Raw genomic sequence first — 17,656 nt, forward strand, 5'->3', positions numbered from 1 at the left:
GCTCAGCGGCCATGGCTCACGGGCCCAGCCGCTCCGCGGCATGTGGGATCTTCCCGGAACGGGGCACGAACCCTTGTCCCCTGCATCGGCAGGCGGACTCCCAACCACTGCGCCACCAGGGAAGCCCGATCGTAACCAATTTTAAGTGTACAGTCAGTAGTGTATTCACATACACATTGTATATTCACATTGTTGTGATTATCCTAATTTTTATAGTGAGAAAATATTTGCCCAGAGAAGTAATTTGCCCAAGGTCCTACATGTAATAAACAACAGAGCTGGGATTCAAAATCGGGCCGTCTGACTCCAGAACACGTGCTCTCGACCACCCCTGGATGACATGTGCTGACTTGTCTCAGCTTGGGCCACTCACCAGGGGTGGATGACCAGCTTCACCACGTGCCTCTTTGGGCACCTTCCTCTCTGTCTCTGGAGAAGGCATCCAATCCCTCTACCAGCCAAGTGGTTTTACCAGGGACACATGTGCCCCCACTGCCCTGCCACTAATCCCCAAGGTCAGACTTGTTGCTCGATGGTTGCATGGTCTCTTAGGGGCCCGTTTCAGTCTTTAGGGAGGGGCAGAGAAAAAAGAGGAAGGGACAGATGGCAGGAAAACGCGGAAAGAGAGGGCAGTGCAGGCAGGCGGCAGGAAGGAATGTGTCAGGGGCTCTCTGGGTCCAGAACAGGCTCACAAGCAGAGTGGCTGAGCTCAGCTGCAAGGAGACCTGGGTAGCTATTCCCGTGTGTCCTTCTTATCACCCTAGTCAGAAAGGCCACCTAAGAATCCTGGAGTAGGGGCATGTGTGCACCTTACACGTGAGCATCTCGCGGCCTGGGTTATCTTACCACCTATTAACCAGAGAAAGTAATTTGCAAGTTTCTGCAGACGCTCCACCATTTCCTTCTCTTTTTCCCACTGAGATCTGCAAATATTTTGTGGTAGTCTTTGGCATATCTAGACTGCTGATCTCGGTTATAAGCAGACCGAAATTGGGCTGACTTGACATAACCAGGACCAAGGATGATCCTACTCACACCCTGATTCCTTTCCAAAAAACTCCTGGCACACTCTACCCTATCAGAGGCAGTTAGGCTTGGGCCACACCGCTCTGACACTGATGAGATGACAGGAAACTAGGTTATACTAGCTGTAAAAAGTTCTTAGAAGATTTGCCCCTTGGTGTGACAGCAGAAATTGTCAGGCTCTCCCCCTCCCTGATTTTAGGGGTCTGTAGGGATGCAGCACTTTCCTTCCTCTTGCTGGTGCCTGCTCTCACTCACCCACAGGGCAGGGAGGGGCTGGGATAGAGGGAAGCTTCTTCCTAAAACATGTGAAAGCAGGTTGTGAAAAGCAAAAAAGTTAAGGGAGGCTCATGGGTTTGGAAGAGCCCCCAGAGGTCCTGTTATTTAATCCTGTACTGGGCTCTGATTTTGTTTTTTAAACCTATTTTTTAAAATAAATTTATTTATTTTTGGCTGCTTTGGGTCTTTGTTGCTGCGCGCGGGCTTTCTCTAGTTGCTGAGAGCGGGGCCTACTCTTCGCTGCGGTGTGTGGGTTTCTCATTGCGGTGGCTTCTCTTGTTGCGGAGCACAGGCTCTAGGCACGCGGACTTCAGTAGTTGTGGCGTGCAGGCTCAGTAGTTGTGGCTCACAGGCTCTAGAGCGCAGGCTCAGTAGTTGTGGCACACAGGCTTAGTTGCTCCGCTGCATGTGGGATCTTCCCGGACCAGGGCTCAAACCCATGTCCCCTGCATTGGCAGGTGGATTCTTATCCACTGTGCCACCAGGGAAGTCCCTGGGCTCTGATTTGCTTCTTGTTCTAACTAGGTGCTGGTAGCAGGAATTTTGTGATGTTTACAGTCTTTCCTCTAACAGCATGAAAATTATTGTGTGAAACTGATGATTCTCAAATTTGTAAGACTCAAGGATAAATAAGTAACTAATCATTTTCAGAAAATTCTGAAAATATAATCCTGTGTAATTCTAGAAAAGGAATATGTTTTAAGAATTTGAGTGTGTTCTTTAAAAAATTAGCCTTAACGTGGAAAAAAAATGATCCTTGGCTGTGTCTACATGGTACACCCACTTGTCTGGGCATTCATTTCTATAGCTAAAAGCAAAGATATTTTCAGGGAGTAGAGAGATTTTGCAGAATGGTATTTCCTATACATTGAAAAAATTTGACTCAAGCTCATTTCTTTGGGATCTTAGTGAAAAAAAGATATTGGGGAATATCACGTGTAAGGATTGAAGTGGAAGGAAGCATTGACATTCTTAAATGTTTACCATCCAGAAACATTTATCGATAATGCATTTTTTATTTTTTTGGGTGCACCGTGCGGCTTGCGAAATCTTAGTTCTCTGACCAGGGATCTAACCCGGGCGCACAGCAGTGAAAGCCCTGAGTCCTAAACACTGGACCGCCAGGGAATTCCCCAGTTAATACATTTTTTTTTTTTTTTTTTTTTTTTAAAAACAGCTTTGACACAGTATCTAATTGGTTGAACAAAAATAGGATCATGGATCCTCATAATATTTTACGGTAAATATGGAAAATAATTTCATTATCAAAAATTCATCATTCCACCATTTCAAAGTGTTCAACTCAGGGGCATTTAGTAAATTCACAGTGCTGTGCAATCACCACCACTAACCAGTTGCAGAACAGTTCATCACCCCAAGTAGTCATTAGCAATTTTAAAGCAGATTTTTTTTTCCAATTTACTTTTGAGGCACATGAATAACTTTTGTTTTAGTCATGTTAAGAGTTGTTTTCAGCATTCATCAGGTGAATTTGACCAGTCATCTGGGATTGGTTGGGCAACTGTGATAATCTGTGATCATCTGATGCCATGAAATCAAAAGGTTTTCAGTTGTAAAAAGCGGACTTTGACCCTGAACAGGCTGTAAAGACAATTCAAAAGGCAAAATAGTTACATATATGTAGAGGGTCCAGTTTTCCAGTGATGTGGTATTACATGTGCCATTTTCCTTTTTGAAAGTATATTTCTCATGTTTGTATTTGATTCTACTGTAGTTATTTGCACTAAAATGACTGTTTCCTTCCTGTCCAGGATTAGGTATCGTCATTAACATGCCAAACATGCATAAAAGGTACTCTTCACCCTGCAGTTTTTTGCACTTTGAACCAAGTAAAGTTGTAAAGTAAACAGCAACAACATAGTCAATGGGGGAGCGCATTTCTTTCAACCTTTGAGCTCAACTCTCTAATCCTCTGGTCCAAGCAACCTCAGTCACAGCCTCCCCGCCGGGAACTCCCTTTACTTAGGTGTGGTCTCCCTCCTCTGACCTTTCCCTCCTTCTTATCACCACTTTCCTGAACAATGTCCCCTTCTTTCAACTAACAACCATAGATTGAGCCACCTCTGTGTGGGAGACAGAAGAGCACAGCTCTCTGTCCCCACGGTCTGAGCTGTTAGATTCCCACTTGGGTGTTAGTGACGGCTAAGGGCTTAATGCCTTAACCTATTACACATGGTGATGTTTAAGTTTGAACCAGGACTCTGAGACACGCCTTATCCCAGGAGGATGTCTCTCTAATGACACAACTGGGGCAACAGGAGAGCCCAGGCCAGGAGGGATTTGTGGGGAGGGGACATTGACTGAACTTTTACTCTCTATGTAATATGTTTACTGTTACAACACCCCTATTATATTATATATTATTATTCCCATTTTCCAGGTGAAAAGCTGAGGCTAAAAAGGATTAAGTAACCTGCTCAAAGACCAAGAGCAAGGGAGTACAGAGCAAGTATTCAAACCTAGGTCTGCCTGATTCCAAAGTTCAGCAAAAAACACCTTTCTGGGGCACTTCTTAAATTATACAATATGGTCCTGTATGCTTAGTCTACACATAAGACCAACTCTGCTCTTTTTAATTATAACTCACTCTCAGATTACATGAACAATTGTGGGAGCATTCTTTGAAAAATATATACTCTCAGTAGGGTACCAAACATGACTGAGTCAGTGTCAAATTCAAGTTTGGACCTGGAAACATGTAATAGCATGAAATACTGACAGTAATATTCTGTAGGGCCTCACAGGGGTTTCTGACTAGTAAATTACCTGCTTTTTAGTTAAAAAAAAAAAGTCTAGGAAAAATATAAAACACAGACTAAGCTAGAATGTTTTACTGGCCAGTAAATAACACAGGAAAAAAAAAGGAAGGCGTGGCCTGCTGTTCCTCCCTCCTCCTAGGCAAACATGGAGGTGTAGTTCTAGACTAGGCCTTTCTGGTGTGAGCTTAGATAAGTGACTTCACCTCTCTGGGCCTCTTACCTGAGGGACTAGTTAGATGGCCTCTCCATCTTACTTGCCCAGTAAACCTTTCTGATTTGGGCGCTGGGGAGGGGAAAGGAGGAGGCTTCTCCACTGATGTTTGTGTCCTGACACATTGCAGGGGGAGCAGGCTCAGCCGAGGCGGCTCACGGAACTTGTGGCCAGCACTGGCTACCTAATTTCTGGGGCCCAGTGTAAAATGAAAATGCAGGGCTACTAGTTCAAAATTATTGAGAATCTTAAGACTGCAACAGCAGACATTAAACCAAGCATGGGGCCCTGTGAGACTGCACAGCACAGGCCCAGGAAACTCAGTGGCCTCTGCTGTGTATTTCCTACACCGTGGGGAGGGTTGAAATCTGGAGGAGATCTGGGGCCCCCAGCCAGCCTGCTGGGAGGCAGAGACACCCCTGGGATAATGAGCTTCTTTCTCAGGAAAGTGGCCAACAGGGAAGCACCGCTCATCAAGGACATGCAATACATCCCTTAAGCTGGCTTCCGTGCCTTGCTGGGGAAATGAGCATTGAAACAAGCCATGCTGGACTGAGGGACTACGGCCTGTTTGGGGGCCTAGACCATGATGCTGTAAAAGGGTTGTGAAAACACCTGAGTGGAAAATCAGCCTGCAGATATAGCTGCTGATGGATGACCTTTCAGAAGGGAGATGAGACAGGACAGGTAGGAGAAGGTGGGTCAAACATGGAGGAGCAACTGGAGGGCTGGAGGCAGGAGTTGTTGGGAGCAGACAGCCCTCAGCTGTGGAGCGAGGTACAGTCGTGGGAAGGAAGACAAGCTTTCCCACTGAGGGACGTAGAACCGGGGATGGAAGCACATGAGCCAGCAAGAGGCTCAGCCCACAGCAGGAGGTGTGCTTCTCTGAGGGAGGGTTTCCACCGCAGATCAGGGGACCTGAGTGCCAACATCAGAGCCCAGCACAAAAGCTGCTTCGCTACAGCATGCTTGGGAGCCTTGAGGTCAGCGGGACCTAGCGGACAGTTAGCTGGAGCACGCTTCAGGGCTTACGGCTCCCTTGATCTGGAGGCAGGACTTGGATGGGGGCTGGAATTCCACCCAATCTGCAGGGGGGGCCCATTTCTGGAGCAGGTGTGCCATCCTCTTAATCTCTAATTGTGTGCTTGGTCTCTGGAGGCTTAGGAAGCTGAGCAGGTACGTGGAATGAGAAAACTAAAGCTGTTTCTGAGAGCTTAGACATCAACACCTAAGGGAGCAAATAGAGAGATGCAGGGTCACCTTAAAGAAGCAGAATGGTCCCAGGTCAGTGAGATTTAAGGGGACCTGACAGACCCAAATCACAAAGCAAGAGACACAATGTGTCTGATGGGGAGGCAGCAGCAGCCCCTGGGACCACTAACTTACAGAATCGGAGTCTGACTGACTTTTTATCCTAACTCTAGTGGTGTCCACTCAAGTTGCCCAGTCTACTTAGAGAGGTAGAAACATACTATTCTAAGGCGAACTGATGTCTGGAAATCTTTTCCTGCTCTCATTTCTCTACCCAGGAGAGAACAACTTATGCTTCAGTGGTGCATGGAGTTCCTGGAATCTAGTTTTGTTTGACACTAAAAATTCTTTTTCCAAAAACAACTCATTGAAATATAGGCTCAAGCACTTCTGAACTTTCCCCTTGGCAACCCCCGACCCAAATCATCCCAGACAGAGGAAAATCAGTCCAGCAAGCAGAGGCCACATCAATTGCAAAGATATGTATTATAAATACATGCTGTCACTATAAGCACATACAAGTGAATCTGTGCTTCTTGTTCTACACAGAATTCATTCCACTTGGTCTGAATCAGAGTTTCCCAACTGCAGCACTATTGACATTTTGGGCCAGATGATACTTTGCTGCAAGGATTGCTCTGCACAGTTCAGGATGTTTAGCAGCACCCCGGCATCTACCTATGAGGTGTGAGCCCCCCTCCCCAAGTGGGATAGTCAAATGTCCCCTGGAGGGCAAAATTGTCCCTGGTGGAGAACCACTGATCTAAATGATGCAGCTATGTCTTGGGGGAGGGTAGAAGGAGATAACTTCTATGGGGTTTATTAAAAAGTCAAAGAAAGCCATCCAGTGTTTCAATATCTCTATAACAAGCTATTATCTAATTTCTTTTTTTTTTTCTTATTCATGTTTTCTTTAACAAGGCTAGATTCCTTCATGTCATTGCCTGAGGGCAATAGTAAGATCCTCTTTGCAAATGCACCAAACAAGTAAATTCTTCACAGAACAGATGAGGTTAATCATCTGTGGGGGAAAACCAAGAGATTGTAAATGTGTGCCTAAAGCATTTGGTTACCAGCCCAATCTCCTCCCATCCAGTGATGTAAGAGGCAGAGCTAGAATGTAATTGTGGTTCAGTTCTTGGAAACTGAATTAATTGTATCCTAGCCGCTTTGGGGACAGGTTGCACGAAGAGGGAGGAATCGTTCAGCCACAGCACATATTGTTCAGGTGATTATTGGATCCAGAAGAGAGGGTGCCTTGAATATGCGGACTCTGGTTTAGCATTTTCCTGGCAGACCCATGCCCAGAGTGGATGAGAAAGAGTGCCTTGAGTTTTCCTAGGTGATGATCCTGAAATCCACAAACACTAAGCAAATTTCTAAAGTGGCTGCCATGTAGCTTGCCCATGAGAAGACAGAGACCTTGTCTGAGAATTGCATCCATTGGTACAACACAATATAGCCTAGTTGAGCAGGTTCTCAGCTGACATAAGGCAGGTAGGCGGTGTGAGGAGAATAGGAAACCATACGTCCTGGGAAGTCTATCTTATCTCTACCATTAGATGCTGTGCCTCCTCTTGCCCTCCCACCTCAGCACTGGCCTCTGATCTAAACTTTTAAAAGAATGAGAAGAGAGATGCCCGAGACACACTTGTATTTAGGATGTGCTCTATCCACCCACCGTGAGCCCCCGGGCAGCTTCCTGCTCTGCTTGCCCTCCAGTTAAAGGGGGTTGGATCTTCTACCATGAGTAGGAAGAGAGATAACAAATGGTCACTCATGAAGGGTGGGTTAAAGTACTGATTGTTGTGTTTACTTTTTATGTACTTGTTATACTGACCATGTGACAAATATTCTGGGCACTTTAGCCCATGTCTTCACAACAAGCCTGTGAGGAAGGCATCTCTAGTTTTATTTGACAGTTGAGGAAACTGAGGCTTAGAGAAGTTGAGTGACTTCATCAGGACCCATAGCTAGTCATTGGCAATCGGAATCCTGCCCTTTTGGGTACCAATTGCTTTGTCCTTCTAAATACATCATAGCTACCTTCTAGGTGATGCATCTGGATGCTGTCTAGATGAATCCTCTGTTCCCAGTGTTCTGAGCTGGGCAGTTTTCAAAAACTTTGTAAGAAAAGAGTTTGAAAATATTTTGAAAACTATCTCAAACAAGTTGATAATTCCATCAGGAAATATTTCCTGAGGGTCATGGGATGAAATGGTAGCCTTAGAGGATGTAACATTTCAAGCATGGTCTTCATGGCTAAAGGATCACACAGCATCAGAGCTGAGAGGGACTTTGAGAATCGTCAGATCCAAACTCCTCATTTTGTAGCTGGGGGACACAGGGTGATGAGGACCTAACCAGGATGGTGTGGTAGAAAAGGAAAGAAAAGGGCGTATATGGAAGCATCATGAAAGAAAGACTAGAGGTTGTGTTAGGGGAGTGACGGTACAGAGGAAAGGATGTATCAGACTTAGAGTTGATGATGACACCATTGACAGACACAGGGAGGACCAGAGAGGGATCTAGTGGCAGAAAGGTGAAAAGAAGATAAATTTGTTCTGAAGAATTGAACTTGAAAAGTCAAGTAACTGGAAACGCCAATAAGGATTCCAAGACCTGAGAAGAAAAATCATGTCCCAGGATCTGTCAAATAGGATCTCCAAGTGAGAGCCCTAGCCGTGAGACCCAGACACCCATGGCAGGGCTCTATCATGCTCAACAGTTTATTAACCACTTAGATTAGGGCAGAGAAGGGATGTTTGTCACGTCACAGTCCATGCAAAGCTAAATGCCACAGATGTCAGAAGCAACAGGTAAAATAGACAAAATAGCGAAAAAGAAGAACTGAAACTCACATGAAATTTATCAAGGATCAATGTAAAGTACTATGTTTCTGTTCGGAAAATCAATTGCACACCTATAGAATTAATAAGAATAACAATAAGATATTAAATAACCACCATTTTTCAATCCAGTAATTACTATGTGCCAGGATCACTCTAATCCTTACAACAGCCCTGTGGGATCGGTGCTGATATTATCTCTATCTTTTCAGCTGAAGTAGCCGGGACCAGGGAATTTAAGTAAACTTTCCTAAACTCACACATATGTTAGTTTGACTGAAAAATACCATACTCTTCGACCAATAATGTAAGGATTAGGGAGACTTGGCTTGACCACACCTGTGTCAAAGACTTTTTCCGTTTGTAAAAATAAGTGAGTATGTGTTTGTGGGAGCTACAAAGAAAAATACACACACACAGACGATGAGTCATCTGGGAGGTTATTAAACATATAAAAACGTAAAATTTCCTTTACAAACTAGTTTCACTAACTTGAAAGGAATATAGTCATTGTGATTCAGGACTGTAAGTGTTGAAACGTTTACCTAGAAGTGTAATATTTTTATGAATAGGAATACCTACTGTGGAAGGATTGAGACCTCGGGTCTGAGCTGCGTTTCTGACGATACCATTACCTTATAAAATCCAGGGAAAATCATGGCTAAGAATCAACTAAAAGATCCTGAGAGTTTTTGGATTCCCATTAACAGAGAAACCGACTTCATGTAGTGCCCCAAGGTGAGAAAAAAAGCAAGAATTTGTGCTCACACATTTCTGTGGTCACATACAACTTAGCCACTTCGCCTTTCTCAATTCCTCTGCAGTAGAAACTCTCAGGCTGACTACTCATCCCTGGCTGTCCATCTGGGAAGGTCCATCTGGAACCTTCTCTTTCTCCTTCATTTTGAGGATCTTTTTTTTTTTTCCAATCATACCTGCCCTCTTTTCCTTAGTTGACTCTACTTTCCCTCCCTCCTGGTCACGCCTTCTGCCTCTAGTCTCTTTCCAGCCCTGGGAATATACCCCCTAGATCAGGGTCATCCCTTTTACTCCCCCTTGATGGACACTCACTATCTCTCTATTTTTTCTGGCTAAGAATTTAAGCAAATTATCATATAAACTTTGATAAACCTAGGAGTATGAACACAGCTCTTCACTTATACTGTCATCTGATGCCAAATAATTGCACAGTCAGCAACATTCTGAATTGGTGATAACCTGTCAGGACAGAGGATACAAACCACAGGGATCAAGTATTCATTGACCTATTCCTCGCCATCCCATCTAATTACAGAAAAGATTTAAAATGGTGTTTCAAGTTCATTGTGTGTACAATTTCATTTCTTTGAAAAGTTCCACATCCACAGTGCACATTTTATCAAAACAGGCCAATTCTGTAAAAACAACTCAGTAACCAAGTAGAAAAAAAAAAGTTACTTTTGCCTGAGCAGATGAATGTAGTATATGATTATCCACAATACGGTTTTGGTTTTCTACCCTCTAATCTAGTGTTGTATGTTGTCTGTCGACTGCTCTGTGACAAAGCTGGACTTTGTCCCCGAAGGAAAGATCATAAAGTGATTTAGGTTCTATTGCCTCTATTTAAATTCCCATCTGGATATCCTGAAAGAGGTTCTAAGACTTAGTATAGGCCTAGGTTATGGAATATCTCTGAAAAGGACCTTCTAAACCCTCTTGCTCATTTGAGAGAAACCTTAATATCCATGCCTTGTTCGTTTCTTTGGCATGTCTTTCCTTCCCTCTCCCTTTTCACTGCTCCGCCCCAAGTCCAGGCCTGCAGCACTAGAGGCTTGGGTTACTTAACCGCCCCTCCTACTGAGCATCCCTGCCTCCAGGTTCCGTCCCCTCCGGTCCATCCTGCCAACCTCCCTTAAGCCCGTTGGCATGACATCTGTAACTGTATAAACCGTTCTCCAGCCCTCCGTGGTTAGAGCCCTCACTGTCCTTTGTGATCTGGCCCCACCCTACGCATCCAACCTTTTGAGGACCTTCTGGTCCCATAGGCCTATTCTACAGCCTCTGTTGGGCAGAAGATTCTCCTCATCATCCTACAAATGGACCTAGTCAAGTCCAGCTCCCAGAGTCAGCTTCTGTCTTTCCTCCCTCCCAGCACATCAGGTTTTCCCTCCAATTCTCCAACTTCTTTTATCTTACCTGCCTCTCAAAGCCTAGCTCTTTATTTATTTATTTTTTTATTGAGGTAACATTGGTTTATAACATTATGTACCTTTCACTTTTACAACGTTATATTTCTACTTCTGTATGTACCATAGTGTGCTCACCACCAAAAATCTAGTTTCCATCCATCACCATACACTTGACCTCCTTTACCCATTTCACCCTCCGCCCCCTGCCTCTTCACTTTTGGTAACCACGACTCCATTCTCAACATCTACATGTTCGTTTTTATTTGATTTTGTTTGTTCATTTACTTTAACAAAGCTTAGCACTTGAAGCGTCTTCTCTGTTAAAACCTCTCCAGCTACTCCAATTCACTTCTTATACTCATTGAGTCACTTACTACTTGCACTCTTTTACCTAACCCCCTCCCATGACGATGTAGCAACATGAGACTAAGGGCAAGATTGAGGAAGATTTTTGTCTCCTTATCAACACACCCTTGAAAGGGCTGACCGCGGCCATGCTGCCTCTTGATTCAAGACCAGCAGCTCGTTTCAAACTATCATTTACCAAGTGCCTACCAGGTATATGACCCACATTCTAACTGTGAAGGGCTGTTCCTCTGCCATTCCCAGACTGATTTCTCTTAAATTCTGTCTCAAAAGCTCTGATTCTCTAGCTCCTTATCATTTGTGATAACTTCCTTGCTACACGTGTCACATCACCCTGTGAAAAACTGAAGTTCAAGTGGTAGCTGAAATATAAAACACTCATTGAACACTTAAAAGTTCCAGTCTCAAAAAGCCACGATAGGGGCTTCCCTGGTGGCGCAGTGGTTGCGCGTCCGCCTGCCGATGCAGGGGAACCGGGTTCGCGCCCCGGTCTGGGAGGATCCCGCATGCCGCGGAGCGGCTGGCCGTGAGCCATGGCCGCTGGGCCTGCGCGTCCGGAGCCTGTGCTCCGCAACGGGAGGCTCCGCAATGGGAGAGGCCACAACAGAGGGAGGCCCGCATACCACAAAAAAAAAAAAAAAAAAAAAAGCCACGATGTTGTCACAATGAGACAAAAGGAAAATCTTCTAAATAAAAATTTGGGAAGTCTTTTCTTCTATAGGTCAGAGGAGTTTCTTGATTATTTCCCCTTGGGCCACTTCTGGTTTATTTATTCTTTCTAAGTGGCTTTTTATAGATAATTGTTACACTGACATGAAGACACTGGAAAAACAGATCTAATCTCCCCAAAACACTTGTGACATACAGCCACAAATTAAATGAGACAGTAAAACTACAACGAATACAAATTATTACAACAGTCTTTAACATTAAATAGCAATCCACAATGAAATATTTGAGTAGTCAGATTAGACCAAACTTTTTTTTAGAAAAGCTTGCTGTGTTCAGACTCTCCAAGCTGACCATTGGTAGAATCTAAGCCCTTGGCTTTTCTTTTTTATTTTCTCTTCAAAGCTTTACACTTCAATCCATCACTGGCAAAGCCAGCTAGAATAAGTTCACTTGTTCCTACACATTTCTTTAAAAATGCAAGTCCCCTTCCCTATAACAATTGACACCCCAGTGCCTTACAGCTAGCAACGTATTCCAGGATTTCAGTATTTCTAAGATGCAGTAAGATCATTGAAAAAAAAAAAAATAGGAAGAGAAGAAGGAAAAGTATTAGATGGCGAAAGTCTTACCTCAACTTCTGACTGGCGGGGACAGTTATTTTATTAAGCTTATCCATTCTTTTTGGTAACTATCCGAACCACAGATCACTGTCCAGTGGTCACGTCAGCAATGCCTGGCTGTCCTGGGGAGTAGCATGGTAAGCCTTTGATCTCAAGAGTCCTAGTCACTTGAGTCTGATTTCTGAGAGTGCAGGCTGCTGGCAGACACCCCTGCACGAGGGAGAAGTAAAACTTGCTTGAGCACGTAGTCAAGTTTCATGTTTCTACATAGTCATGTGATCTGGGTAGCCAGCCAGCTTGGCTGATTACTCCACTTTGTGTAAACTTTAATAGTGAAACCTATTGGACATGCAAATTGCTTTCCAGCTGCTTTCTTCTGTAACCAGATTTATAACCAGGTCAGGGCAAGCTTCTGGCTGGTCACTGCTTCCTGTTGTCCTGAACATATATAGTCCTTGTTTTCAGCAGGTGTCATGCTGTCCCCTTCCTGAGCTCAAGGAAAAGCAGAATAATATCTGAAAGACTCTTTGGGACTTTCTGCTCATTTGCATAAAGTCATGGATAAACTTTTCCACTTAAAGGATCGTTATACGAAAATGGCATTTTTGTATAGTTTCTCCTCACTCCTCTCCCCCAAATGTTTTTAAATAAATATCAAGATGACAGTGACACAGTGGTAACAGTTTACTTTGAGAGTTAGAATTCAGTTTTCCTGAAGATCTGTGTAAAATGGGAAGACAATTCTCTAGGCAAGGTCATTAGGGATAGAGACAGATGGGAGATCTGGAAAAGGGGAGAGGATCTCCATTGTACAGCATGGCTTCTTTATCAGGTTGATGGTGTCAGGAGTTGTGCTGATAGCCAGATGCTTTCAAACAAAATCAAGATGTACTCAAAGGTCAGCTAAGAACAAATTGAACAACCTCCCAACAATGCAGTTCTGACATCAGGCCATCCAGAAGTCCCCTTAAAAGCAGGGTGCCACTGTCCTCACTGCCTTTGTCCCCTCCTGGCCTCATCCACTGCTCACCTTCATCCCCTCACCAGACCTAGTGATGGGCCAGTGAGGAGGGGGGGAGGAGGAGGAGGAGGAGGGGAGGAGGAGGGGGAGGAGGAGGGGAGGAGGAGGGGGAGGAGGAGGGGGAGGAGGAGGGGGAGGAGGAGGTGGAGGAGGAGGGGGAGGAGGAGGGGGAGGAGGAGGGGGAGGAAGGTGAGAGGCAGCAGCAGCAATGGGGGAGGAGGAGGGGAGGAGGAGGGGGAGGAGGAGGGGGAGGAGGAGGGGGAGGAGGAGGTGGAGGAGGAGGGGGAGGAGGAGGGGGAGGAGGAGGGGGAGGAAGGTGAGAGGCAGCAGCAGCAATGGCAGAGATGGATGTAGTAGATGGATTCCTTTCCTCCTGTGCCTCTTCTTTGTACAAACAGAGGTTCTGTATTTCTCCAGGTAAACTGATTATTCACATTCATGTACCATCTCTGAATTTCTAGTTTAACCAGATGGTCAGGAGCAGAATCCACAGGGCTATTGAAGGGTGGGGCCCTTCTGCTTGGCCAAACCCCTGAATTGGCCAGGTCAGCAAGAAAGATCATCTTTCATGAGAAAAATGTAAGTGCTTGGCTCTTCCAATTGTTTATTTTCCCCAAACAGGACGCTCAATTTTCTTGCAATTTATCTTGAAAGAGTTCTAGACCTTTGCCCCTCAGCCCCTCACAGTTCTTAACGGAAGGGAACTAGTAGACCAGGAGAGTGAAGGCACGTAGAATGTCATCACGATCAGGAAAATCAAGCTCCACTGAATGGGGCGATAATCAGCTTGTTCCTTCTAAATTACTGTAAAGTGCACCCCGTCGGCTACTTGACTTTCCTCTCAACCAACCACTCTGTTCAGCACCTGGGCTGCGAACTTATTATTTCCCCAGAGGAAAAGACCAAGGGCAAGGGTTACACTTCTGCTTTTTCTTTTTACAGCCACTTGTCTTTCTTCTTTTTACTGTGTCTAGTCTGACATGATAAAAATGAGAGTCTGCTTTTCCAGACTGGACATTTTACCCCATGTGGTATGTAGTGTGATAGCCATGATGTTCCAGGCTGCCACTACTTGGTCAATGCAAACATGGAAATTGAGGACACCAAATTTTAGCCTATGACTTGTGAAAACAATAAGACCACACAACATGGTTTCCACAGCACATGGAGATCAACATACCATGATAAACACTCAGTCTCGAACTACATGGCACAGTGAACATGACAATTAATTAATTACTAGATTAACAAATGAAAAATGGACAATACCGACCTTAAAGAAAATGTGGAACTCCTGTACACTGCTGATAAAAATATAACTAGGTACGACCACTTTGGGAACAGCTTGGTATTACCTAATACACTTGATGACATACATACCTATGACCCAGCATGAGGTCATACATAACATAGCACTGTGTCAGAACACTAAAAATATACCATGTACACCAAGTCATGTGCAAGAATTGTCATTGAAGCACCATTTCTAATAGGAAACAAAACAACGCTTGGAACAACCCAATTGCCCCTCAATAGGAAAACAGATAAATTAATTGTGGCATATTCATGCAGTGGAGTACTATTCAACAGTGAAAATGAGTGAATACAATTGATCAGTATGGATAAATAACAAAAATAATCTGAGCAATAAAGTCAAGTTAAAGAAGATCATACACCGTGATTCCAGTTATATTTAGGTTAAAGACATGTAAAACTAATTTATTATTTAGGACATATACATATATGGTCAAACCAAGGGAGGGAATGATAAATATAAAATTCAGGTGAATGGAACTAGGGAGTGGGATTGGAGTGAAGGGGCACATAGGACTTCAAAGGCAACGGTAGTGTCCTATTTCTTAAGCTGAGTGGTGGGTATGTAGGTACTTATTGTAGATATTAAATATTTAACAAAAATATATAAAATAAGATCTGGTCTAAAGCTATGAGGCAAAGCCAGGACAGTCCGCCTAAGTCTCAGTTAGCTCTGTGAAATGATGAGGCTTGAGAACAAGAAGACATTATACTGGAGTTTGGGGATGAGACCGACCAGCCCTGGTTTCTGTTGGGTTCTTTTCCTTGCATCCGTTAATGACAACCAACAACAACATGCTTTTTCAATGCTTTTATGTTCGTGTACTGTGACACCATTCGTTTTATTTCTTTTAATTAATTAATTTATTTGGCTGTGCTGGGTCTTAGTCGTGGCACGCGGGATCATCGTTGTGGCATGCAGGCTCTTAGTTGCGGGATGTGGGATCTAGTTCCCTGACCAGGGATGGAACCCGGGCCCCCTGCGTTGGGAGCGTGGAGTCTTAACCACTGGACCACCAGGGTAGTCCTGACACCATTCATTATACATGTGAAAAAACTGATTCATAGGGAGGTTAAGTAACTGGCCCAAAGTCACACCACTCGTCAATGTTGGGATTCAAACCCAAGCTTGTTTCCATAGTCTAAGCTGACAATCACAGGGTTTTGCCATCACAAGAGATACCTGTGCTTCAGCAGAGGGCCCTGCCCTGACATCAAGGCACCAACTTAACCAAGACCTTGGGTGAATCACTTAATCTCCCTGGCCTCAACTTCTCATCTTTAGAGGATGAGAAAGGGTATTCAAGAAGGGCTCAGACTCCTTCTGACTTGGGATCTGGACATTGGCCCATGTGCACAGAAATTGGATTCTGCAAGCAGAAACAGTCTCACAGCTTCCAGAAGAGATGCCTTTGGTGGTCTGTGCTAGATTGCTTCCCAAAGTGAGGCTAGGTGGTTGTGTCAGTTTACAGACATTTAGAAGTAGTCCAAGTCCTCACTGAAACTGGAAGGTGAACCATGGTTCACCCTCTCTGCTCTGCCACCCACCTGACTCATGGCTCTTCCCCTGCCGGGGCTGGTTTAGGCAAATTGCCAAAGGAAGTAGGTGAAGTGTGGCATGGATACTATGCTGTATGCTTCTATTTTTCTAATCATAACCTACTCCCAGGAAGGTCAGCCTCCCAACAACTCTATGAGGGGGGTACTCTTATCATTCACGATGTGAAGTCTGAGCCTCAGAAAGGTGGCAGCACTTACCTAAGGCCACCCATTCTTCCTGATCCCTGAGCCAGGGCCCTTTAACTCCCAAAACATTCACTCTCTTTTCCCTGTGCTGGCCCCCATTCTTGGGATGGGGGTGGGGAGGCTGTCCTGCAGGAACAGTGGCCCTGGCAGCTTTCTGACACATGCAGGCCAAAGTAGCAGGAGCTTGCTGTTGGTCAGGCCCATGCCTGGTTAATTGGCCAGTGCCAGTTAAGGGCCCAGATGGAGGAAGGTTTGGGAGGAAGTTAGGGAGCCTGGGTAAACCACTGGAGAAAAATAGCAGAAGAGGCCAGAGAAAGGCCAAGAGAGAACAGGAACTGAGGCAGATGCCGCTAGTGGTCTATCTGTTCTCCTTTGCAGGGAGGGGGCAGGAAGGGAGGAAGAAGGAAGGAGACGACACAGCTGTGACTTGAACAAAGCGGCAAAGACCCTTTTAAGCTCGAGGCTTCACTTTCTGTGAGATGAATCAGTTCCCTATTTCATCTGTTCACTAAACTCAATATTCTGTATATGAAATTGGCCTGGAGTGCAGTATCCGTATTATGAGGAGAATAGCTTAGAAGAAAACCATCCAAGTATCAGTCCAAGTCCTTGGTTGGTAAGAACATTACCATAGCCTGTTGTCAGGACAGACAATTCCTGGCCTTTGTCTCATTTTCACCTCCTCCCTTGCCTTCAGCCCTCAGAGCCGGTCTGCAAGCAAGACTCTCCTTTGTAATATTTCCACCCTCGCCCTGTTCTCACTCCAGCCTAGATCCTTACCTGGATCACTGCTCAGCCTCCTGCTTCTTCTTTGCAGCTAGATCCACGCCCACTCTCATTCCCAGGCCATGTTCCCAACTGCTGACTCTCAAGAAGGATTTCAGAGGTTTTTCCTTTCTTCTAGAACCAAGTATGAATGTCATTCATGCCTCTGTCACTGAGTCTCACCTTGGGGTTCCATCTTATTCCTCACTAATTCCCAGCACGTGACCATCCCTTTGGTCAGACTGGTTCTCAAACACCCATTCTCCTCATCAGTCACACGGCCCAGCCACCAGCCAGAAATAGCTCTCCAAAGATGAGGTGGGAGGCAAATACCTGGGGTCCTAGAGGGTCAGGAGGCCAGGTCTTCCCTGTTAGTCAGGGCCACAGTGAAGCCAGAGAGCAGGCAAGGGTGGAGAGGCAGAGTGCTCTGTCCAAGGAATAGGAGCATCAGAGAAGTAGAAAGCCAAGATAAGGCTCGTGGCCTCCAGGGGTTGAGGTCCTGGAGGCCAGGAGAAGCCCTTGATAGCAGATGCTGTGACCGTTGACAAATTTCTGTTACCTTTTATCTGGTGGAACGCCACTAGTCTCCTA

The 17,656-nt window shown here is 45.0% G+C and overlaps 1 protein-coding gene across 2 annotated transcripts in view; it reads right to left on the minus strand.

Moving 5' to 3' along the window:
- Positions 1–12,484, minus strand: part of BLNK (B cell linker) — an 84,490-nt gene extending 72,006 nt beyond the window's left edge. The window contains exon 1 of one of the 2 annotated variants that reach the window (XM_007119564.4): positions 12,229–12,484. In XM_007119564.4, coding sequence (XP_007119626.1) covers positions 12,229–12,275 — 47 coding nt within the window. In that variant the 5' untranslated portion in view covers positions 12,276–12,484. The remainder of the gene's footprint in view (positions 1–12,228) is intronic. The other variant, XM_055081410.1, reaches the window with a different exon arrangement.
- Between the last annotated feature and the right edge of the window lie 5,172 nt (positions 12,485–17,656).

The sequence above is a fragment of the Physeter macrocephalus genome, chromosome 20 (assembly GCF_002837175.3).
Source record: "Physeter macrocephalus isolate SW-GA chromosome 20, ASM283717v5, whole genome shotgun sequence".
Classification (NCBI taxonomy): domain Eukaryota; kingdom Metazoa; phylum Chordata; class Mammalia; order Artiodactyla; family Physeteridae; genus Physeter; species Physeter macrocephalus.